This window comes from Globicephala melas, chromosome 3 (genome assembly GCF_963455315.2).
Source record: "Globicephala melas chromosome 3, mGloMel1.2, whole genome shotgun sequence".
In the NCBI taxonomy this organism is placed as follows: domain Eukaryota; kingdom Metazoa; phylum Chordata; class Mammalia; order Artiodactyla; family Delphinidae; genus Globicephala; species Globicephala melas.
In genome coordinates, this window is record NC_083316.1 from 2,550,099 (window position 1) to 2,575,046 (window position 24,948).

Here is a 24,948-nt window from a genome sequence, read left to right on the forward strand (position 1 = left end):
GAGGTGACTGCCTATTCCAAGAGAAGAATGTCAGACTATTTTATAAATCCCCAAATAAGATTGCAGAAGACAATACACAACCACAAAGAAACTCAGATTAAAGAAACAAATGTTTTGTCTTTTGGGGCCCTTAGTGTTAAGGTATATTCCCCACTATATCTAGATGCCCTATAGCCATAACTTCATTTTCTAAAGTCAATTGCATTGATGTCATAGTGTTTGGCCCCAAAACTGACCCTTTAAGTGTGTGTCTATGGGTGATTAAGGCAATGATGAAGGTCATTAATTCTGCCCTATGCCTCCCTCACCTGTGCTGGTCACCCTGCAGGTATGGAAAGACACAACAGAGGATGCCTGCCCTGAAAACAAAAGTAGAATTCTCCTGGAATGGCTTTTATGAATTTATCATCAAAATACACCCCTCAGCAACAGATGCTCAAGTCAGTTTTTGAGAGGAAAGCAGACCTGCTCAGTTGAGAATAAACGCAAGGGCAGGAGGAATTATAACAACTCTGAAAAATGGAAACAAAGAAATAATGGTGTAGGAGCGCAATGCAAATGACGCCATTTATATTTTAGACAAGGACTCCAGCCAAAGTCTGGGAAGAATTTTAAGGTTTGAATTAGACTTTAAAATAGATCGCCCGTGTCTGAAATGAGTAATACTAAAGCAGCTTTTCTAAACGAATGTGCTGTTGACTCACCTACCCTAAAATGTGGCTGATCTGGGCTTTCTGTCCACACAGGCTCACAGAGCACCTGCCACGGGGATGCAGGGGCCAGGACCCTGGGTCTCCCTGCTGCCCTCTGCTCTCAGGGTCCTGGGCAAGGTCCCTGCTCTGGATCCGGCAGACAGAGCAGCCCGAGGTAGGCACTGGTCACTGGGCTGCTGCCCTCCCGTGCCAGCCTCAGCAACTCCCCACAGGATCAGCCCCCTCTACCTGCCAGTCCTTGGTGTCCCTGAGGCACATCAGCTGCTCCCTCATTTGGGGCCAATCCCTTCCTAATGTCCCCACCCCCGTCCAGGGCCCCAAAGCAGAAGTGTGTGTGAGACATGCATAGAGTGCGTTGCAGATTGCCCACTTTACACATGAGATCCCAGGTTCCTGGGTGTCTACTGGTGACCCCAGGAGCCTTGCCCAGGACACCAATGCCACAGCAGGATCCCCGGTTCTCAGACTGGCCCCTGCACACAAACACCGTCTGCCTGTCCTCTTCCTTCATGGAGTGACCGGCTATCCAGAGGTGTCCCCTGTTCCCAGCACCCTTCACACTTCTGCCTGGACCTCCCCATGACAGACACCAGCAGGGGCAAGCAAACACCCCAAAGGGTACAGTGAGGCTCCCATCTCACCAGGGCCCATGGCTTCCCCACAAGGAGACACCTCCAGTTCTCAGGTGGGCTCCCCTCACAACCGTGGAGGAGACGTGGGCACCTTTCTCAAGAGGAGCCTTAGCAGATGTGCAAACGCATCCAGCCTGGAGAGCCCTCACCCAGGCAGGAAGGCATGTGGGCAAGATTGCTCCACAGCCCCACTCGGACTAATAACTGATTAAATGCCATTGAAATGCTCTTTAATTGTGAGCTAATTCAATCAACTCTGGGATCCTGAGCAATGGTGTTTGACACGTGGTGAGGATCTGTATGTGCTGCCCTGGAAAAATAGGGAAGACATCATTAAGGGGAAATTGAGTTGCAGACAATCATCAAAACGGGCCTCTATCACTTGCACAAAGACACATGCAAAGCTATGCACAGGCACATCCCAAGGTGTGCATGTGTCTATCTGTGAATGTTCAGGGGGCAGAAAGGATAACCACAGGAATGGCACAGTGGTTACCTCTGGGAATGGAACAGAGAATTGACAGAGGAAGGTAGGGGGTGGGGCTGTGAAGGGATATTTTTATTTTATATGAAAATTTTAATGACAGAAGTATACGTATGTTGTTCCCATTACAGTCAAGAAGGACCCTATGAGACTTTCCCAGAATAGACCCCTACCCATGTCCTCTCTCTGCCTTTTGTCTGTAGAAAAACTTTAGTCAAAGAATGCATTTAATCAGAAAAGTGAAAAAATGCAGAAAGAAAGGAAAACAGTCAAGTAAGAAAAAATAATAATATCTTAGCCATTAAACAAGGTCAAGGACTTTTAGTTCTTCCTCAAGGACTATAGGTAATATTCTGAGCCATGTCCTTTGAGCTGTTTTGCAGATACTGAAACGCCCACAGGTGGAAGAAGTTAACTGTCTGATGCCTACAAGCATGTAGACCCCAGACTGGCTGGAAACAGAAGGTTGATGATGCTGACTCTCAATTACCTCACCACCAACCAATCAGAAAAGCGTCCACGAGCTGACCACGCCCTGCTCCTTGAGCACTATAACACTCCTCACTACCTGCTCCAGGGTAGGACACACAATCTTGAGGGTGTTAGCCCACCATGGTCCCCTTTGCCTGGCAAAGCAAGAAAGCTATTTCTTTCTACTTCACCCAAAACTCTGTCTCTGAGATTTAATCCAGCACTGGTGTACAGAGGCCGAATTTCAGCAACATCATCACTAAAAAACAAAAACAATTAAGATGGGTAATAGGAATAGAGTGTGGTGTGTCTTCCTGGGCCGCCTGAAAGAGGCAGGGTGAACTGCACCCCAGAAACTCAGGGGCGGGGGCTGGGGCACAAGGTCCCTAGGAAGGAGGGTGAACAATGTGCAATGCTCATCAGCCTGGGAAGGGGAAAGGGATGCTCAGATGAAAGCAAAGACAGGGCAGGGGGAGCAGGAGGTGGTGGAGGCTCAGGTGTGGACAAAGCAGCTGGAGAATAAAGGGCTTACCAAGGTAGACAGGAGATGGATCGAGAAGGTGACAGGAACTCTTTACACCTTGCCCAGGATGCTGGACTTAACTCTCCAGGAAATGGGGGAACCTTGATAACTGGTAACTAGATGAGAGTAATTTCGTCAGTTTGTGATGTCAAGAGATGATCCTTGAAGCAGAATGGAAGACTCGTTAAAATGGAATCAGACTGAAGGCAGGGAGATCTTTTCAGAAACCCTGACAATAATCCAGTCTACTGAAGATGTCAGGCGAAGTAAAAGAATGCTAATAGGGCTTCCCTGGTGGCTCAGTGGTTGAGAGTCCGCCTGCCGACGCAGGGGACACGGGTTCGTGCACGGGTCCGGGAAGATCCCACATGCCGTGGAGCTGCTGGGCCCGTGAGCCATGGCCGCTGAGCCTGTGCTCTGCAACGGGAGAGGCCACAACAGTGAGAGGCCCACGTACCGCAAAAAAAAAAAAAAAAAAAAAAAGAATGCTAATAGATAGGGTGCCCATATAATTTATTGTCCAACATAGAAAATTCTAGCAAATGAAATACCTTGTCCAGAGCAACATTGGAATTGTCCAGGCACACTGGAAGGTAGGGGCACCTCCTTAATGGAGGATGAGAGGAAGAGATGCTTTGGAGAGAGAGCTGAAAAGTCACACAGTGCCCATGTCTCCATGAGGGCAGGACGACACCCACCTCTCCTGTTCTCCATTTCCATTGTATCTCCAAAACTGGCCCATTGCCAGGAATATGGTGAGCGCTCAGTAAATAACCATTGAATAAATGGATGGTGAACAAGACAGAATTGAAGGTGGACGGCTGAAGGAGGCGTCAGGCTGGCTGTCAAGATCTGAGCTACTTCATGCAGGATGGTACCCTTTGCTAGGACCACAGACACGTGAAGAGAAGCAGGTATACCTGCAGGTTGTTGGGTGAAGATGAGTCCAGTGCGGTTGAGTATTGGGTTCTGTAACTCTTGGCTGAGATTTCAATGAGAGATACCACTGGTAAAAGCCCAGAGTGTGAATGAGGGTTTCCAGTGAGGGCGCCTAGATTGAGAGCAGAGCTCATCAGGGCACTGAAGTGAGCGGGCGAGAGATGGTATTACGGGCAAAGTAGGCAGACAAGGAGCAAACAGAGAAACAAGGCACCTGTGGAGTGGGTGGTATCAGTGACAGTGGGTGTCAGGGCCAGGCATCCAAGTCGGACTTTAGGGTCTGCAGTAGAATGCTGTGAAGTTCACTGGGGTTGAAGGATCAAACTGTGCAACTAGGACTCTTTTTCATGAAATGTGCTGTTCATAAAACGTGTTTTCTCAACCAAATTCCAATCCAATTTATTTACAATTCAAACGTTGGACCCAACTCCATACCTAATGAATCAGAAGATTTCTAGGCACGAACCATACATTTTAACATGCTTTCCAAGGGATTCTGAAGTTTTAGAATTTTAAGATAATATATGGGTTTTCCAACTGGATTATGAATACCGAGGAATGAAAGATGAGCTTGGAAAGGAGAAGACAATTCTGGGCTCAGACTGTGGGTTGGAAAATGGAAGGAATCAGAGGACTAAGTGCTGGATCCAGACAAATGCCAAATCTAACATCTCACTGGGGATACTCTCTCTTCTAAAGGAAACACTCAATTGCATTAAAAGAGACCTTCCAGGAGATAGGAGAAGAGACCCACAGCTGCTCAATTCCTTCCAGCTTCAGTGTATACATTCCAACCATGAAGGGTGACATATGATGTGCTAAGGAGATGGACCTCTTTCCTCTGCGGTCAAGAGCGAACCAAGGATATTTCAGTAGGGGAATGAAATGAATGTAACTGCTGGTAAAATGACCCCATGCAGCACAGAAAGACGGAAAGATGGTGACTCAGGAGGCCCTTGTAACAATCTACGGGCTCGAGTTGGGGTGGGACAAGGCTAGATCTGAAAGACTTTTAGGAGGTAGAAGTAACAGGTCATAGTAACTGGATATAGGCAGCCATGGAAAGAAGGAATTAAAAACAAGCACCTGAATGAATGATAGTGAGGTACCGGAGGAGGGACCAAGTTTGGAGGTGAACAAGCTGATGGGTAGGGGAGGGGTTATAAAGGGTGATTCTTCTGGGCAGGGAAGTCAATATTTATTTTAATAAAGTTCTGGGAAACTCACAGGTTTGTATTTCAGGTGGGCGGTAGTAAGGCTTAGAGGAGTGGTTTCTTCTCGGATGGCTTGGCTTGATGATAAAATTAAATAGGGAATTCAAGGGGCAGGGAAGAATTTGCAGAAAGTCAACAACCATCAGCTCCTTGAAATAAATACGTTATGGCCTTACAGCGCTCCAACATAGCACGGAGTGAGTCTCGGGAAGCAGAAGCTTTCATCCTTGTGTGACGATAGAGATCTCTATGCGTGGACAGAGACACTTACACAAACACACTGTTTTACAAAATCGCATCTCTTCTGATAAGAGTATATCTTCCTGGGGGGCTGAGCATGAACGCCAGGGTTTTAATGGAGCTTCTTTTATTTAACTTCTACATAACCCGTTTACATTGTGATATAATTAAGTTAGGGGTGAGCAGCCCAGAAATTGACTACAGACTTGATGAGCCTGTAAACTACCCAACTGTTAGCAAAACTGCAACAGTCGCTTTCGTCTTTCCTCTCTCTAGATGAAACAAAGTTAACCACTGGAAGTGTGACAGGGTCTATCTCCCAGTGAGGACTCCAAGGGGCACTGATAAAATGGACTAATTGACATTGAGTTTGTTCCATGCAGATGCTAATCAATGATAACGTTTTGCATATATTACGTGTGCATTATGGAGTCAGCAAGGAAACCATCTAGATAGAAACATCACTTTTTTTCCTGTGATATTGAACGGCTCCCCCTTCACATGTCAATCAGGAGTTTTGTGATATGACACACACGGAAGGATCGTTATTCTACTTTATGACCACTCTATTTATCTGCCCTCATGAGGAAACTATTAACTCGGTCTTTGTGTAATGGCCTGGAGTTTTGATGCTGGGGAAGGCTTGCAATTAAATTATTTTCATCTTTATTAATAATGATAATAATAGTAATTGCCTTTATTTGACAGCATTATTTTCCCCCTACATTTGTGTCCTTCCACATTTCTGCTTAATTTAACATTTTATACATCATAAAGAATCAATCAAGTTCTTCAACATCCTGTCATAAAAGATATGACTGTACATTCCGGACCTGTAGAGAAAACCCACCGCATCTGACCAGCAAGGAGGTGTGCAAATATGTCAGGTTTCACAAGCAGTTGGAGGTTTCTGCATCTTCAGATCACGTGAAGATAAGAGAATCAGAATCCTAACAATCGTGCGCTTCAACGATTTTTCACGTTCATGTTAAGGCACAAAACCCTTTGTTCAGATAAAACCTTACCTGGAAATTCAAGACATAAAATGAGGAAATGGAGCTGTTTTGCCCAAAGGGCGAGGAGAAGGGCCGCAGAGCCTTCCCATGTCAGCTGCCTCTCACCTGCCCCAGGTCCTCCTGAGCGGACCCTCAGGGACCCCCTCCTCATCTACCCACAGGAGCACTCAGGAGGAGCAAGGAGGGACACAGGGGTCCTGGGCACTGAGGGCATGGACCTGGCTCACACTTCGTCTCCCAGGGTACCCAGACAGGCAGCCACCTTGGCTGAGATGTTCCCAGCCCTACACAGCCTCTTGATTTCCTCCAACACGTCTAAGGGTGTCCTGCTGTTCCTCAGATACCTGCCACATATCCTCATGGCCCAGAATACAGTCCAAACTCATCACGCGCTCGTGAAACCCACTCTGATGCGGCCCGACTTCCACTGCATCCCTGACGACGCCAGCTGCAGCCTGGCCGGCGTGCTCACGGCTTCTGACACCTGTCATGCACACTGGGAACACCCTCTGCTCAAACGCTTTACCCTTCCCAAGCCAGGTCGCCTTTCAACGCCTGGTTCAAGGGGCAGGTCGCTGCCTCCTCTCCTCGTTGATAGAACGGATCGCTACCTCCTTTGATTCCTAAAGTCTGGGTCCCTGGCATCAGTCCAGGTCTAGTGCAGTGGGGAGAAACTTCCCGGTTATTTGGACAGAGGAAAGTTAATATGACAAATTCTTAATTAGGTATTGTTATGAGTTGAATTGTGTCCCCCCCAAGATTCATATGCCGAATTCCTAACCCCTATTGCCTCAGAATGTGACCTTATTTAGAAATAGGGTCCTTGCAGCTGAAATCGGCTGAAATGAGGTCACATCAGAGTAGGTTGGACCCTAATCCAATATGACTGGTGTCCTTGTGAAAAGGGGACATTTGGACCCGGCGTGCACACAGGGAGAAGCTCTGTGAAGATGAAGGAAGAAATTAGGGTGATGCATCTGTGAGCCACGGAACCCCAAAAATGAGCAGAAACCTCCAGAAGGTAGGAGAGAGGCCGGGGGCATGTTCTCCCTCACAACCTCAGCAGGAGCCAGCCCTGCTGACCCCTCAGTCTTGGACTTGGAATCTCCAGACAGTGAGAGAACACATTTCTGTTGATTAAGCACCCCAGTCTGGACACTTTGTTAAGGTCGCCCTAGAAAACTCGGTATCAAGAATGTTCCAACTAGTTTATTGAAAAGGCAAAAAGAAAACAGGGCGCCTCAGAGGCAGATGTGGGAAGCAGCTGCTGCCCCAGGGCCAGGAGATAGAAACAGTAAAGTTAAAGGGGCCCCACAGACCTGGACCCCGGACCTCTGGGGCAGAGACACTGCTCGCTGGCTCTGGCTCTGGCTCTCGAGGAAACACGATGTGCTGACCCTGTGAGGCTGCAAACCTGAAAACGGGACTCAGCTGCTGCTACAGGCAGGGACTGGCGCTCCCGGGGTGAAGTGTACCAGGGAGGATGCTGAGAGTCACAGGATGTGATCCGGGACAAGCTCCTTCCGTCCAACAGCGCTCTGCCCCACTTCACACCCCTGCAAGCATCCCCTTTGGGCAGAGTCTAATGGAAAAAACCCTGCGCTTCAGAAATGGGGTTTGTGGGGCTCAGTATCACAGAGCCAAAGGTAGGAGGGAATTCGAAGCTGAGAGCCTAAAGCTAAAACTAGCATATCCCTCTTTGTACTTATTTCTGCCTCGTGGAATAATTAGGTGTTTGCATGTGTCTCACCGAACTGTCTAACCGACCTTAGACGCTTAGGTATTCAGACAGCTGTCTCCTGTATCTCAGCGTCCTCCACAGTACGTGACACTGTCCATTTCTTGAAGTGGTTCCTCCACAAATGTCTGCTGCTAAGGGAACAATGGAAGAAGGGGTAAAAAGGAAGGAAGGGATGGAGGGAGGGAGGAGTCAGGAGCTCCTAACAGCTGCTTGCTGGTGGTCCTGAGGCAGGATCAGCTGGACCCAGGAGCACAGGCAGCAGGGGCTCCCACAGGGCTTGGGAGGAGAGGGCGGGAAGGGGGTCACATCCTGAGATCAACAAGTCTGTCTGTCCCCGTCACACTGCTGAACTGGGTGCCAAGTTTCTAATCCTGGATTTATTACACACTGTCTAAGTGACCTTAGACAAACCACTTAACTCAACCCTAGAGATAATGTCACATGGTCTTCAGCTTGTAAAATGATCACTGATGCTTTCCCACCACCTCACCGCCACGCTGATAATGCATCTCCTGGCAGGGAGGCGCAGCTGCTGATGAAAGACAGAATAGGGCTCAAATTTTCCATTTTTCTGGAAATTCTTCCTCCATCACAGACGTATGTCCATACACTAACCCTCGACCTTGGGACCCAGGCTAATTCGAGTCAGGGGCTTAGCTACTGTAGTCTTTTCCTCTTTAGTGAAATCTGGGAAACAAAGTTTCACTGACACATTTGAAATTTTCCTGCAATAAATTATAGGGAGGGTGCAGGGCTCTGGAGAGCCTCCTGGGACAAAGCCAGCCCCCTAAGCTTGCGACGGCCTGGGAGGAGTGGGGACAAAGCAGAAGCCACAACAGGCTCGGAACACACTTGCTTGACAACTAAGGCCGTTGTCCAGAGAGTTTACGAACCATGTAAACTGGAAAGTCCTTTTAGACTTGAAACAAACTGGGTGGGAGATTTCAACCTCTGATAATAACCAACACCTGAAAGTGTTCATACAGGGAATATAATACCCTCCTGAACATTACACACTTTGGGTTTTAATGGAGACGCCCTTGTTGTCTACAAAATTGAAGAAGGGAAAACTCTGGAGCTTCTTTAAGATGTTTCTGCCCCCAAACTGAAGGATGTACTGCAGCGTCAGAAATGGATGCAACTTCAGCTAATAACCCCCGATGCTGTTTGGAGCTGCGGCAGGGACAGGTGGCCATGGATGGTATTCTGGGCTGAACTGTGTCCCCCTAAGATGCCTAACCCCTAGCACCTCAGAATGTGACTGTATCTGGAAATGGGGCTTTAAAGATGTGTTTCTGTAAAAATGAGCTCATCTGAGTGGGCCTAATCCAGTCTGACTGTTATCCTTAAAGAGAAAAATCTGGACACACAGAGGACACTAGGAATACCCAGGCACAGAGAAAAGGCCACGTGAGGACACAGAAAGGAAGCTGTCTACAAGCCAGGGAGGGAGAAACCGAACACGCCGACACCTTGATCTTGGACTTTCAGCCTCCAGAACTGTGAGAAAATACATTTCCCTTTTTGAAACCACCCAGGCTGTGGTATTATGTCATGGCAGCCGGAGCAGCCTAAGACAGATGGCAGGATTCTGAAGGTCTCTTTCAAACTTGGTTCTGCCATCAGCTGCATCTGAGAAGCAGCAATCATTGGCCAAGAGGGTGTTAATCCTTCTTTTCTTCAAAGAGTGATTGGGAAGGGCCACCCTTCCCCCCACAGTCCTCCATCCAGAGTGTGGATCTCTCTTAGGACCTTTGGGTCAATGCATGGATGGTCCTCTATTAAAATGTCATATCCCCTGTACAAGAGGTTAAGTTCACCTACCTCTGTCCATTGACAGCCCTCCTCGATCTAATCAGGAGCTATGATGAGCCTGCCAGTCACTGAGCTTATTCCCAGGAGGGTGGACCACAGGCCATGTGTGTTTCCACTGGAGGGTGGAGGGAGCCCCGGAGACTGGAGTAGGTGGCATAGACAGTACATTTTGGCAACCTTCCTCAGCAGGAGAGCATTAGGAGGGCCACTGAGACCAGGAGCTTGGGAAGGGCATGCGTGCAGAGGTTAGAGAAAGGAAGTGTCCTGACCTGGGGCTTTGCCCAGAGTGGCCTCCTCCTTGGTCATGGGCGTGTCATGTTCTTTGGGTCACAGGATCCTCTGGAAGTGTATCTGGGAGAAGAGAACCTTCCCTCCTCCACTTCTTCTGTCTCTCTGCACATCATTCCCACCTTCCATCCATACGCACTCAACACCCCCAGAGATGATGCAAAGTCGAGAGGCCTGAGGCTTCTCTGTGCAGTTTTTCTTGCACGGGCAAAGGAGGGATGGAGTTGGCAGAGCTCCGGCCAAACACCCTGAACTCTGGAACAGCTCTGGAGACAGCCCTGGGTGACCTTATAGTGTGAGGTGACATCTGTGCAAAAGCAGATGAGGGACCCCTTGGTCTAGGGTATTTTAGGTTTCTCCCCTTAGACCCGTACCCTCCCCATACCCTCAGTTTTGTTCTTCTATGAGAATGGTCCTGGAAGATGCTGGTGGACTCTGCATATCTTCAGAACTTCGAGAAACTGTCTCCGGAACTCCCAAAGAGTCCTCTGTGGGGCATTTTTGTTGATCGGATGCTCCTTAAATGAACAGATATTAACCTATCAGCCAGTGACTTCCAGTCCACACATTATGCGTGAAAGATGAAACTTTCTACCTAGGATGTTATGTGGGCCTGTATTTATCAATTGGTATTTTAAAAAGGTATTTCTTGTAGGTAGGTTTTATCTTTAACAATATAAGTGATTAAGGGCTGAGAGGGACACATGGGAGATAGAATACTATTTGGTCTAAATTTCAAACATTTTTAGAAGAGCCCAACATAAATATGCCATTTAGTAGTTCCCTTCTTCTATCCTTCACATACCATTTTCTTTGAGGGTTTTACTAGAAAATCATCTTTGGATTTACTCAGACCTAAGAAAGGTATTATCATCCCTAAGTTATTATCTCATTTCCTTTCTTGTTGTTATTGTCAGTTGTTATTTGGAAGAATATGTGAAGTAAATTTATAACTAAGTTGAAAATAGGTATTCATGTAGATCTGTTTCTTAGGAAGAAAGATGCTACTGTAACCATAATTTAATATGATTAAGTTTATATTATAATTTAACCACTACTGGTTGTCAAAGCATCACTTTTAAAATGCATAGCTATGATAAACATTAGGGACTCTAAAAAAAACAAATTAATAATTTTTATCAAAATGTTGTATTTTTCTCTTAAGCCCATTCCTACTTAGTTGAACACTATATTATTAATATTTAATATTTATGTGAGAATACTGTCCAAACCTGCAATTAAAGTAAATATTTGATGAATGAGCCATTGATGAAAATAACAGTGGAATTCAACCAAGTGTATTCGATTTGTTCTTCTTTCCTATTCTCTCTTTAGTGAGAGGGTGAAACACTCTCTGGGCCACCCCCACCACCCATCCCATATATACATTTCTCTGCTGAAATTCCACAACACAGGGACAGAAAATTCTGTCCATCACACAGGGTAGAGGAGGCAACGAAGCCGTCTGATGCTGCAGTAACTTGACCACAGAAAACAGCCATCCTATTAGATTTCCAACAGGTCACACTCCTCCCCAGCGACCCCAGTCATAAACTTTGTATGAGCTGCAACCAGTGCTACAGTTATAGACAGAGACAAGTCAACTTCAGAGCCCATCAGAAAGGATGGCATGGCTTGGAATTATTTGCTCTTGCTTTTGCAAAACAAGAGAGAATGAAATCCTTCCATAATTTAGGAATTAGGCATTAATGAGATGATAGTCTGGGCCACCGTAGCTTCCCTTCCTCTAAACTTCGATGACCCCAGAAAGCCTTCCTGAAGCTAGTGTGGATGCCTCAGGGGCCCAGAGGAACTGGGCTGGAGTTTTCCTGAAGGATGCACCACTTCACTGCAAATACTAATCTTAAAATGAGTCTTCTAATAGGCACCTATCATCTGGCACTAGGGAACAACAACAACAAAAAAACGCGTCTGAAAGAAAAATGAAATAAGTTTAAAAATAGACTTGTATGAGGAAACGTTGGAGGATATTAATTTCAAAGGGGACATGTGCACACGAGAGAAAAGAACCTCTGCTTGGCTAATAGGACGCCTCTGCCCTCCCCACATCCTTCCCGCGATGATGGTAGTTGGTGTTTGAGTGGTACAGTAACGGTTACACACTCAAAGAGTTAAAATATAAGCCTTAATACATGACTGCTTTTAAACTGTAATGTCCTTATAACGCAAGTTCTTATCAGAGGTCTGCACTGCACTTGGCAAACAAGACGTTCTACCTTTTAAACAAATAATTCACTAGGTAATTAAATTCAAGTGAGATTACTCTAATTAAATACACACTGCTGTTGAATCATAATTTCTATGTGGTCTAGTTAAAGATGAGCAATCTCTTATTCCCGACCGAAAAAAAAAAAAAAAGCTTTAGAAGAATTCCCTGGTGGCTGGAAGAATAGATGTACTCGCACTGCACAGAGGTCATTTCAAGAAGAGAAACTACCAGGACCTGGGGGTGGAGGTAAGGTTCTCCTGCCTGGGGATTCCCGAGGTTTTCGGGCTGTTAGCTCTGGGTTCTGTGTTGAAAGGCTGCGGAACCCCACAGGAAGTCGCAGCGACCTACCTCCTACGCTAGTTACGTGCACGCGCGCACAGCCGGGCGTCCGGGGCGCGAGCCTAACGCAGGGTCCCCCGCGCCACCTAGGCCCCATGCCCAGGGCGCGCCGGAGGCCCGCGCCGGCCCAGGAAACCCAGGACTTAAGCAAAATGAAAAGTCACTTTGTCCCCCACGCCGTGCTCGGCCCGCCTCCCTCTAATGGCATTAGGAGCCGCCGCCACCGAGGCGCTCCGGGGGCGCAGAAGTCCCCTATGGCTTTGATCTGCGCCTCTCGGCTGCCGAGAGCTGACAGTCGGCTGCGCGGCCGCCCGGCTTTCATTTGTCAGACACGCGCTTCCCCGTGTTCCCGAGCAGGCAGCTACACCTGTACTGCGAGAATTTACATCGCCGTGCTCCGGGATGGCATTGATTTGGGACGGGTGAACTACAAACACAAACTAATTAAAAACTGCATAATGGCGCCCTACAGGAACACAGGAGAAAAACAAATAAATACAAGTGCAGCTGGCACGGCGATCGCACCTCTGCCCCCGCGCAACCGTCTGGTGACATCAAATTATAAACCCTGCAAACCCGCACACCACTGCCGTGGCTCATATTGGAGGCCTAACGGGAACAATCTGGTTAATTAAGGGGCGGTTTATAAAATATTTACGTGTGTGCGCACGCATGTAATTCACTTCCTCCGACACTCGGGGACGGCGACGTCGCGACACTCCAGGCCGGGCCACCGTGGCCCATTTGTCTACCCTGGGAAACGCAGGCCGGTTGGGGAGGCTCCGGGCGCCGGACCACGCTTCGCCCTCCCGCCCGCCGCGCTCCAGGGAGCCAAGCCCCCAGTACATCCAGACACTCGTTCTGCATGGGAGACCGTGCGGGGCACTGCCCTGAGCATGTCACCGTCCCGCGTCCTCTGCCTCTGGGCGTTTTGCTCCCCCTGGTTTTCCTGGCGTCTCCTCCGCGGGGCCCCCTGGGCTACTTCTGCCCAGGCGCGCACGTCTCGCCGCGGGGTCTCCGCAGTCCCGCGCGCTCAGGACTTTAGCTGGGTGCTACTCTTGGCCAGGAGGCACCAGGGGTGTCCCCGGTCGGGCCCCCGCGTGGGTCTGAGCGTGCAGCGGCAGGAGCGGGCAGGCCCGGCACACAGGGATCGGGGTCGAGAGGGCCGCGGCATCACAGTCGCCGGCCCGACCCACCTCCTGGCCTGGCGCCCATGGGCGCCCGGGTTACAGCTGGGCGCTCCGGAGAGGGTCTCAGCTGCCCGGGACTGTTTGACACTCGCCTCGCTGTCGCCAAGCGGGTGGCTTTCTGGCTGGATCTCGCTGGAGAAACTAAGTCTTATATGAGTGTTTAACAAGACTCAAAAATCAGGGTGCGAGCTTCGGGGCGGGTGGACGGGCCGTAGTCGCGAGGCGCGGACCAGGGTCAGGCCGCCCCGCCCTGCCACCGAGCTGCGGCCCAGCGCTGTAGCCCTGGCATCTGCAAAGTAATGGCCATTTTGAAAGGCAGGCGATGAGGTCAAGGCGACGACGGCTGCATCCCCGAGTCGGATCTGCGTCGCCCGGTTCTCGGCGCCAAAGGCAGGTCTGTGATGGCTCCAGGGAGTGGGCTGTTTCCCCACGAGCTTCCTCCTCTTCTTCAGAGACCTAGGTCAGCAATGCTTCAAAATCGGTGGAGAATTATTTCAGAAGAAATGAAATTGTAAATGAGGATGCCGTTTGGTTGGTTTAATCTCATCCTTATGTAAATATGTGGGGGGCAGGGGGAGGAAAGAGAGCTGGATGAACTTTTATCGAGGGGCTGGGGAAAGAAAAAGGACACGGTATTTTTCGGATTGGTGATAACGATTCCCTCCTATTAGAAAACTAGCACCGCCCACCCCCAATAATGAAAAGGAGCGAGTAAACTTTCCATCGAGTTGGCTCAAACACGCACCGTGCATCAGTACCTCCGTCCCCCGCCCCCCCCGCCCCGCCCGGTACACATCCCCGGGCCCTCTCCCCCCCCCCCCAACCAGAGTCACCTCCCTCCGGAGCCTAGTCTGCACACAAGCGCCGTGCACGCGCACACACACACACACACACACACACACACACACACACACACACACACACACACGAGTGCACCCAGAGGCCCACGTCCCAGCTGCGGCGCGCAGAGGGTCCGGGCCTTCCAGCCAAAGGGTCCCGGCAACTGCCCCTGCTGAGCTCCGCGGGGTTGCGCCTGCGATGGGGCCAACTGCCGCAGGTCCCTGAGTGGGGGTCCTTACTGAGCACAGGGCTCCCAGACCCAAGCCAGGACACCGCCCGGGCGGAGCTCCACTTCGGCCGCGCAGCGACCCCTAGGTCTGGCTTTGCACCGTTCCCAGGCCCTGCCTCCGGCTCAGTGAAGACCTGTGGCAACAGGGTCGGGGGATGCTCTGGTCGGCGAGGCTTCCAGACCAGTGGCCCGGCCTGCCTGAGCAACCCCTTGCGAGGCGGGGACGGTGGTTGAAGATCTGAGAAGCGGGTCTCTCCCCAGTCACCCATCCTGAGCAGCAGGGCCCCAGGCTGTCGGTTTTCGACAGCGGGGCGGCCGAAGCCCCGCAGCCTGTGTACCCCTCCGGTGCCCGCGGGTCCGGGCGCAGGACCAGGCTGGTCCGTCTCTTGACCCCGCGCCTTTTGGGCCACCAGAGTGACAGCCCTGGACGTCAGAGGGCTTAGGTGGTGCACTGGGCCGGCCTCTTTGGGGAAAGTTCTGGATCCATTAGGCGGTATTTAAGTCAGCCCGAGGGCCGGGCACAGGGCCTGCTGTCTTGGCTCAGGCACCCCGGGCCTTCCTGGGCCCCCCTGGACCGCTTGATGATAAAAATGAGTAGAGGGCTGGTGGGAAGATGTCGAGCCAGCAGGTCTCTAGATCCTTCTCTTCCCCTCCCCCCTCCACGATGGGAAGCAGATTTCTTCTTTTTTTAATTTTAATTTTTGTTGACGTTGCTTCCTAGTTTTCCACGTGCAAGTTTTGGGGTAAAGGGCCAAGGAGAAAGCAGGGAAGAGATGGGGAGCGGTGGTTGCCAGGCTCCATTAGGATCCCAGCACCTGACCCCTCAGGGAAAGAGAAAGGCCACAGGCACCTCTCCAGGGCTCCCTGGGAGCAAAGCCACAGGCCTTTCTGGTACTAGTTCCCCCATCACCTCCTTATCCTCAGGCACCATTTCTGGTGTGCCATTCCCACTCACCTCCCAGGTGCCTTCAGGAACCTACAATCACTTCATGACCAGAAAGGAGGTGGCACAGACCAGGCACAGCGGGTGGCACTACTGGCCTGGTTGAGGGTCAGGACAAAGGCTGCTGCCCTGTCTCCCTCCATCTCCCCCCAGGTTGTGAGGGCTACAGTGTGATGGGAGTCAAGGTGGGCTGTTGCAGGTAGGAGGTGGGCAGGTGATTCATCCCTGTGGCTGAATCTTGACACTGAGTATTTTCTCTGGGCTTACATTCCACCTGGTTCTCCAAGTCACACAAGAGGGCTTATCTCACCTGTATTTACCTGTCACCGTGAAATGTGACACTGGAGTTTGCTAAACAGGACAGCAGTGGGGATGGCCAGTCGGTTTGTTTTGGGGAGAGGGAGTTGGGGGAGAGGGAGCTGGGCAGTGCAGGGTGGCGGGCTGGGCAGCAGGAAGAAGCTGTGGTTAGGGGCTTCCCAGAGCAGGACTGACCACCTGCGGCCCCCCAGAAGCTGTCAGAGCAGGAAAGGAGCCCAGGCAGTTGCATGGGGTTTCTGGCATGAGCAGGGACTGGTTAGTGGGGTGGGGGTAGGGGTTGGAGAAGAGGGAGGACGTTATGAACAGGAAGAAAACCTGACTCTGAACACAGAAAATAAAGCCTGATTACACAGCTGGTAATTAGTAATTACTATTATGGGCGTTATTGTCGCTAATTATAGGTGGTGGCTCTGTGACTGTCCTCAGGCCCCCAGATGGGGGAAACGGGATCTTTCCTGATGCTCGGGGAGTCCTTGGACCTAGTAGGTTGGGGCCGCTGGAATAGGGAACTAGAGGATGGTGATCGGGTCGGTGTCCAGGGTACAGGTGGCCCAGGTCACCAGCATCACAGCGTTCTGGGGGCATGGCCTCAGTTCTGTTGCCCCAAACGGCCCCCAAACGAGGCCACCACCCAGGTCCCTGGATGAAATTCCCGCCGGGTTCCGCATGCCCGAACGCAGCAGCAGGGAGTACACGCCTGGCGCCGGCTGCAGCTTAGGAGATGGAGCGCAAAGCGGCCCCGGGGGGCCAGGCAGGTACCCTGGGTGCGCTCCCCGCCGGCCTCCAGGACCAAGCCACTGAGCGCAGCGCAGAAGCGGCCTGCCCGAGAGGTCCAGGACACAGGGAGGCGAGGAGGACCTTGCCCTCGGCGTCTGTGCCCCAGCCCCACGGGACCCCAGGCAATCCGGAGCCACCTCCCAGCGCGCGCTCTGCCCCGCCGGGTCGCTCGCCGCTCTTCTGGCGGGGGGAGGAGAGGGAAGCCGGGTCCCCGGCCTGGTCGCGGCGCCGCCTCGGGCCGGCGCGCTCCACACAAGTTTACTTCCTGCCGTTGCTCACCTAGTGGACAAACGAGGGGGTCCAGGCCAGGCTGGCCTCTCCCATCACCGGGGTGGGGGCGGATTGCTTCCCTCCCGGCCGCAGTGGTCCTTCCTCCGCAAAGAAAAATGGTCCTTTCCCCTCACCCCCAAGAACCGACCATCTGCTTCCCCCAAGCTAGTGGCTTCCCAGCTGGGGTTGCCCTTTCTCAAAGTTTTCACAATTGGAAAAGCCTGCAGGGATCGGACGCTTCCCGCTTCTCCAAGTGCAGCGAGGCCAGCCTAGCCCCGGCCTGATGACCTGTTAATACCTAGTGGGGGCCACGGGGACGCCACGCCCGCGTCGGTGTGTCGCTCCACGCCGGTTTCGTGGCACTTCCGCCAAAGATGACCCGGGGAGCCAAAGGCAGCATGGACCTCGGAGGAGAGGCCGCTCCCCGCCGGCTGTCATCGCGCTCCCGCCCGCCCCTTCGCCGCCGCCCGAACGGTGGAAAAGCAGGCGCCGAGGTGTTTTTTGTGAGCAAGCAGGACACACCTCGGCTGCGAAACGGCCAGCTGCGGTGTCCGACAGCTGTAAACCGGCGTCGACAGGTTGTCAGACAGCCCCGGGGGCCGGCGGGGAAGGAGCCCGCGGCCTTCGGGCCCGCACCCGTTGCCCGGCCGCTCGCGCGGCCACCGCGGGAGGAGGTGGCCCGGCCGGCGCTGGGCACCACGTGCTCGCCGGGAGGGGCGGGAGCAGCCGGCGAGGGCGGGCGGGAGGCAGGGAGGGGGCAGGAGGGGAGCCGGGGGCGGGGCCAGCGCTCAAGGGGATGCCAATCAAAGCATCAACTTCAAATTGTGTCTGAAAGCCCCGCCGCCGAGCGGAGGGCGGCCGCCGCAGTCGGCGCGCGATCGCGGATCCGGGCGCAGGCGGGAGCCGGGCGCCAGCGAGCACCCGGCCGAGGAGCAGCCACCGGCCCCCGCCTCCGGGCCGGCCCGAGCGCGCCCGGCCGGCGGCCCGCTCCCCAAACCGCGCCTCCCCCGCCCCCTGCGCTTCCCCCCTCCCCTCCACCCTTTAATACTTGCCCGCCGCCGCCACCGCCGCCGCCACCGAGTCCGCGGACATGTCCTTCCCGCAGCTGGGCTACCCGCAGTACCTGAGCCCCGCGGGGCCCGGCGCCTACGGCGGCGAGCGCCCGGGAGTGCTGGCCGCGGCTGCCGCGGCGGCCGCCGCCGCCTCGTCGGGCCGGCCCGGGGCGGCGGAGCTGGGCGCGGGCGCGGGCGCGGCCGCCGTCACCTCGGTGCTGGGCATGTACGCGGCGGCCGGCCCGTACGCGGGCGCGCCCAACTACAGCGCCTTCCTGCCCTACGCCGCGGACCTCAGCCTCTTCTCGCAGATGGTGAGTGAGCCTGGCCTGCTCGGCGCCCAGCACGCGGCCCGGGGCCCGGGGCCCGGGTCCCGGGTCCCGGGGCAGCTCGGGGCGCGGGAGGCGAGAGCGGGCGCCGGATCGGCCCTGCCGGCGGGGCCGAGGAGGTGTTGGCCGCGGGCGCTCGAAGAGGCCGGCCGGGAGCGGCCCCGCCACGCGCCCCGGGAAGCCGGGAGGTGGGAGGCTCGGGCTGCGCAGGGGGTCTTGCTGGGAGTCGGCAGGCCGCGGGAGCAGGCCCGGGGCGCGCGGCCGGCGCTGGAGGTCGGGGCCAATCTCGCCCGGCGCCACTGGCTCGGTGGCGGCGGGGCGGCTCGGCCCGGTTTACCCGGACGCCCCTTCCCGGCCCGCGGGCCCCGCTGGCGCGACCATATTTCAGCGTTTGGGCTGAGCCAGGGAGACTCGATTTTCTCCCTCTTTGGCAGGGCTCTTGCAGTTGTATCTGAACCTTTTAAAGCGTAGTAGAGGAGGTCAAAATAAACCTAACAATGGAGATCCGACAGGCCGAGGGGTCTCTTAGAGGCTTGAGCGCAAATTTGAAATTAAACAAAAAATGAAGGCGAAAGGATTGTTGGCGTCTGAAATGGTGTTTGCTTTGACTTTCGTAAGTTGCCAAAGTTTTCATTTCATTTGCACCGAAAGAAAAGCACTTTTCTTCCTGCGTTGCATAATGGAGGATTGAAGAGAGCGGTGTCCCTGGGCTTAAAATAAATGCTGTCCTCTTAGGCTCCTGCCCCAGTGGGTGTCACATGGAGGAGTCGGGGGCTGCAAATTTCATGCTCCGCGGGGCCGTTGATCTAAAGGGTCCATTTTCCTAGGTCTGACTGCAAAGTCTGCCTTAAACTTCGGGCTGCTGGGAATGGCTCGCCGGGCGCGCGGGTCGGGGAGGCAGACCCCTCCTGCACTGCTGCCCGCGGGGTCACGCAATTTGCGAGGACCCCCCCCCGCCCACCCATACACCCCCGCCACGTCTCCCCACTCCACGAAGAAGAGGCAGGAAATACATACCCGACAATAGTAAAGGAGCAAAGCGGCCGGTGTGTTTTCCTGTAACTTTTCTTGTAGTTTTGAAAAGAAAGCCTATTTCTCTGAAAGCGGCCCCAGCTGCCTTTCAGATCGGTTGCTATCAAAAAAGATCAGCTCCCATTTTGTTCTGGCGGCTGGGATGCAGGGGGAAGCGTTGAGAGATTTACAAGGTATCCTTTCAAAAATAATTCCCAGCAGAGACGAGGCCGAAATGTCTTCCTTACAGTTACAACGAAAATAATTAGAAAAGTGCAAAGTACATTTTGCAAAGATTAGGCAAAAACGAAATCTGGCCGAAGAAACCTTGTCTCTGGGCCTCGACCACCGAACTAATTAGTCAAAGAAATCTTCTGCTTTTTGCAACTTTCTCCAGAGTCCCGGTTCCCCTCTCTGCTAACACAACAACTCGACAATTTTTACATGGAGGATTATAATTTTTTACAGAAATTTTGAATACAGATGTGTGCCAGTTGGGAAACCCGCGTGCGTTTGTAGGGGAGGGGGGCCTCTATGGTGAGGATCTGCTCCCATTGTAGTGAGGTTGGGAAGGGAGATGCTTGTTTTTTTTTCTCTTTTACGGAGGGGAAACTATATAGAAATCCAACCACCCCGCCCCCAAAGGTAGATATACGTGTGCATGTGTTTCCTCCTGGTCTCTTGATGCTTCCTGGAAAGGAAGCCTAAATCCAAACCCAAATTCTAGGTCTAGGTTTCCAAGCCTTTACGGTTGGGGATTTGGAAGTCCAAAAGATAAAATTGTGAGTGAATGTCTGTCTGGGCAATTTATGGTAATAATGAGGCCTAATGAGGTTGTTAGAAAGATAAAATGTTATTTACCAAAAAACCTGATGGGATAATTTGACTTGCTGTGTTTTACTACCGATGATAAAAAGAATATTGATTGCAAATAAATCACGGCCTCTAAATGCCTTGCAAACAGTCTGTGCTTACTTGCTCCTGATCAAAGTCAAACTTGAGAGATAAAGTCTCGGAGCAGAGGCCTAGGAAACAGTTCTGCTCCGCGCGGTTGGTGCTCAGGGCCCTCCCGTTAATGTTTTACCGGATAAACCCTCTTTTTGTATTTAAAAAAAACAAATGGTGTTTTTGTTATTGTTGTCGGTGATGGCCAGGATTAAAATTTTAAATTACCTGTCACCCACAGTAGACCTTTAAGTGCGGGGCGGGCGAGCCATTCTATGCAGGTTAATTTGGGAGCTAAAAGGAGTGTGCTTTCATTTTAAATTGCTGGTGGATTTGGAGTCTCAGAAAACTCAGGATGGTTTATTTTGTTTGACCCCCTCAGGGTCAAAGGGAGGGGGCCTGGGCTCTTGGTTCTCTACGTTTGGAGAAACTGTTTTATCAGCCTGGTTAAAAGGTTTTCCCCTCTAGCGAGTGTGAGATAAACTTGGACACCCGGGCTTCTGGAGTTGTTTTGGGAGGTGGGGCTGGGAGCCCTGCGGGCGGCCTAGGGAAATCCTAGGGGCTGCGGCTCCCGCTGTGGTCTTCTAGAGATTCTAGGATTCTGCAACTTTTCTTGAGTGACAAAAATACCTCCATGCTGGGTGGAAGGGCAGTTTCTGGAGGCAGCTTCTGGTCTGACCCCCTCTTCCAACCCGGGTGGTGCATTAGGACTAGGCTTCCCATTCTGGAGCCGGCGGGAGCGTCTGCCTCCCACTTTCCCAGTTTGGGGGACTCATCTCTCTCTCTCTCTCTCTCTCTCTCTCTTCCCCCTGCTTTCTCTCTACTCTCTCGCTGGGCCTTGTGGCTGCAGGGTTCACAGTATGAGCTCAAGGACAACCCCGGGGTGCACCCCGCCACCTTCGCCGCCCACACGGCGCCGGCCTATTACCCCTACGGGCAGTTCCAGTACGGGGATCCTGGGCGGCCCAAGAACGCCACGCGCGAGAGCACGAGCACCCTCAAGGCCTGGCTCAACGAGCACCGCAAGAACCCCTACCCCACCAAGGGCGAGAAGATCATGCTGGCCATCATCACCAAGATGACCCTCACGCAGGTCTCCACCTGGTTCGCCAACGCGCGCCGGCGCCTCAAGAAGGAGAACAAGGTGACGTGGGGCGCGCGCAGCAAGGACCAGGAGGACGGCACTCTCTTCGGAAGCGATACCGAGGGGGACCCTGAGAAGGCCGAGGACGACGAGGAGATCGACCTGGAGAGCATCGACATCGACAAGATCGACGAGCACGACGGCGACCAGAGCAACGAGGATGACGAGGACAAAGCCGAGGCGCCGCGCGCGCCCGCCGCGCCTGCCGCCCTCGCCCGGGACCAGGGCTCGCCGCTGGCGGCCGCCGACACGTTCAAGCCCCAAGACTCCCCCCTGGGCCTGGCCAAGGAGGTCCCGGAGCCTGGCAGCACGCGCCTGCTGAGTCCGGGCGCCGCGGCGGGCGGCCTGCAGGGCGCGCCGCACAGCAAGCCCAAGATCTGGTCGCTGGCCGAGACGGCCACCAGCCCCGACGGTGCGCCCAAGGCCTCTCCGCCTCCCGCCGGCCATGCGGGCGCGCACGGGCCCCCCGCGGGCGCGCCGCTGCAACACCCGGCCTTCCTGCCCAGCCACGGACTGTACACCTGCCACATCGGCAAGTTCTCCAACTGGACCAACGGCGCGTTCCTCACGCAGGGCTCGCTGCTCAACGTGCGCTCCTTCCTGGGCGTTGGCGCGCCCCACGGCCCGCACCTGTCCGCGCCGCCGCCGCCGCCGCAGCCACCCGTCACCGTGGCCGCGGGGGTGCTCCACAGCGACAAGGCCTCGTCCCGCAGCAGCCCCTCGCTCCCAGGTACAGCGCCCCGGGACGTCCGCCCTGCCCCAGGCCAGTAATCCGGAGCCCGGGCGATGCTGGGGATGGAGGGGAGCTCTGGCCCCGGAGGGTGAGAGGCGGTGACCGCTGAGCTCGGGGTTGAGCAGTAATCCCTGCCTGAATTCAAGGAGAGAGGCCACGGCCCTCCGGCTCTCCCGAGAAAGCTGAGCTCTACCCGCTGGCCTGTCCCGGGGGAGGCAGGGAGGTTTCCCTGGAGACACTTCCCAGGAACGGGGCGGGGTGGGGGGGGAGGAGGCCTGTGCCCCTCTGCGGCACCCCTTCCCCCCACTGTCTCTGGGCCCTAACGCTCTGCCTCTTCCCCTCCCTCGCAGAGAGAGACCTCATCCCCAGGCCGGACTCGCCGGCACAGCAGTTAAAGTCGCCCTTCCAGCCCGTGCGCGACAAGTGAGTGCCGTTGGTGTTTACCTCTGGGTAGGGGCGAGGGGGATTCGGGGGCCGGAGGCTGAGCAGTGGCAGGCGGCAGAGGGGTCGCGTAGTTAGCGTGGATGGGGCGCTGTCCACCAGCCGGGCGCCCGGGCCAGCATAGTCCGCCCCGGTTTCTCCCGAGCCGGGAGCCTCGCGGGGGCAGGTCACGCCGCCCCCCAGGCGCTTGGCTGGCAGCACCGGCCATGCTGGGTCCCAGCTTCCATCCACTGACAGCGCTGTGTTCTTCTTGTCTTGCTGTGTTTCCCCTGCAGCTCGCTGGCCCCGCAGGAGGGGACGCCGAGGATCCTAGCAGCCCTCCCATCAGCCTGATCCAGGGTCTTCTTTTACTTTTGCGGGGGGAGGGGGGAGAAGTTCGGGAGGGAGGGGGTGAGGGAGGAATCAAGACAAATATTTCAAACTGGTGTAAAGGGCAAATCTGGCAACGAAGTCAAGGACTCCCATCCATCGCTTTCTGCAGAAAGGGGCTCGTCCGGCCCGAGCTCGCGTCCAGGCAGCCCGGCCTCTGCCCGCCGCCCCGGGGGGCCGTCACCGTGCTCTGGGCGATTACAGTTCGGTAAATGCCCCCATGTGCTTCTGTCTTTCTTTTTTTTTTTTTTTTCCTTCTGTATATAGAGTGATTTCAGATTGTAAATAGCGCGTCAGCGAACCTGTCTAAATCATATATTTTTGTCTAATAAACTAAATGAAATGATGGCCACTGCTCCTGCTGCTGTGTGTGGCTGGGTGTCGCTGGGGACGTCCTCAATTCTGGAATCAGGAATCCTGGCATCGTGGCAGGGCTCTAGTGCCTGTGGCTGCGGAAAGAAGCTCCGGGGGAGTTTCCACCCCAAAGGCGGGTGCTTCTCAGTCTCCTGATCGGTGTTGCGTTTGTTAATGTCACCAGGGCAGTCCTTGTTGGCAGTTCAGTTCTTTCCAACTCTTACACAGTTATCTGGACACGCCCTTCTCAAGACATAAATGAGTTTGATTTTAGGCAGTTTATAAAACGATCTTTTGAAGTGGGCAACGATGGGGGAAAAGTGAAAAGAATTTCCAATCCTCTCCCCAAAGGAGGACTTCGTATTTGAAATCAGTTTATAACCAGTTGTCTCAGCGGTGCATCGTGGCGTCGGGGCGTTTCATAGGTAGAATGAGGACATAATGGAGTATGAAATTTTGCTTTCAGTGTATTTTTTAGTTATTTGGCTAAATCACTCATGGAGAAATTGGAATTTTTTTTCTTTTAACTCTCCTGCCAGGGATGCAGCTCTGTGGTTCTCTGGGTGTGTGAGCAACGGGGCTGCAGTAGTGTGTGGGGGTGACAAAGAGGGGAGCGGGCTTCGGTCTCCCAGGGACGCCCCTTTAAACTCATGCGCCCTGCACTGGGCGCACCCAGCGAGCGAGCCGAGGAGCCAGTAACGCCCAAATGGCCGCTGGGCTGGGAGGTAGCTGGAGTGATGGTAGGAAACAATGCAGAAGGAGCCGGCCCGGAGCCTCGGGAACGGCACTGGTCAGGACTGAGGGCCGTGGGGCGTGCGGAGCTGGATGCGCAGCCTGCACTTCCAGAGGGTGCAGGACCCTTGAATTGGTGAACACCGCGAAAGCAGGCTTTCTAAAACTGCCAGTGAGGATGGGGGCTGCGGAGGTACCCGGCCCAGTGGGGAGGCGGCCGAGTCCCCGGGGTCGGACAGGACCTCCCCCACCCCGAGCCCCAGATTCGCCCTCGAGACCCTCGGGACCCGCTGTCCCGGGGCCGCTCGCGGCGGCGAGGGACGCGGCTGCGGGAGGAGAAAGCCAGGCGCGGCCGGCTGCCCCTGGCTCCTCTGCGGCGAGGAAAGGGGCGCTCGTGCCCAGAACCAGCGGGCGCCACCCACCGGACCGCCGCCCCCCGCGCCCGCGTCCTTCTCCAGCGCCTCCCCCCGCCGCCATCGGTCTAGAGGAAAAGGTCCCCGCTTGCCGCCCCAGAGGCGGGAGGAAGTGCGAAGGGGCGGCCGCGGCAAGCGTGGCCCGACGGCACGTCGGGGCGCGCGGGTGCGGAGCGTGGAGCCGCTGGAGAGCCGGGCCGCGGAGCCGAGCCG

At 54.1% G+C, this 24,948-nt stretch overlaps 1 protein-coding gene across 1 annotated transcript; it reads left to right on the forward strand.

Moving 5' to 3' along the window:
- Nucleotides 1–18,176: 18,176 nt before the first annotated feature.
- On the forward strand, nucleotides 18,177–23,237 carry IRX1 (iroquois homeobox 1). Its single transcript, XM_030856539.3, has 4 exons — nucleotides 18,177–18,578; nucleotides 21,400–22,423; nucleotides 22,777–22,849; nucleotides 23,143–23,237. Exons 1-4 carry the CDS (start codon nucleotides 18,303–18,305, stop codon nucleotides 23,198–23,200), a joined length of 1,431 nt encoding a protein of 476 aa, XP_030712399.1. The 5' UTR covers nucleotides 18,177–18,302; the 3' UTR covers nucleotides 23,201–23,237.
- Nucleotides 23,238–24,948: the final 1,711 nt, after the last annotated feature.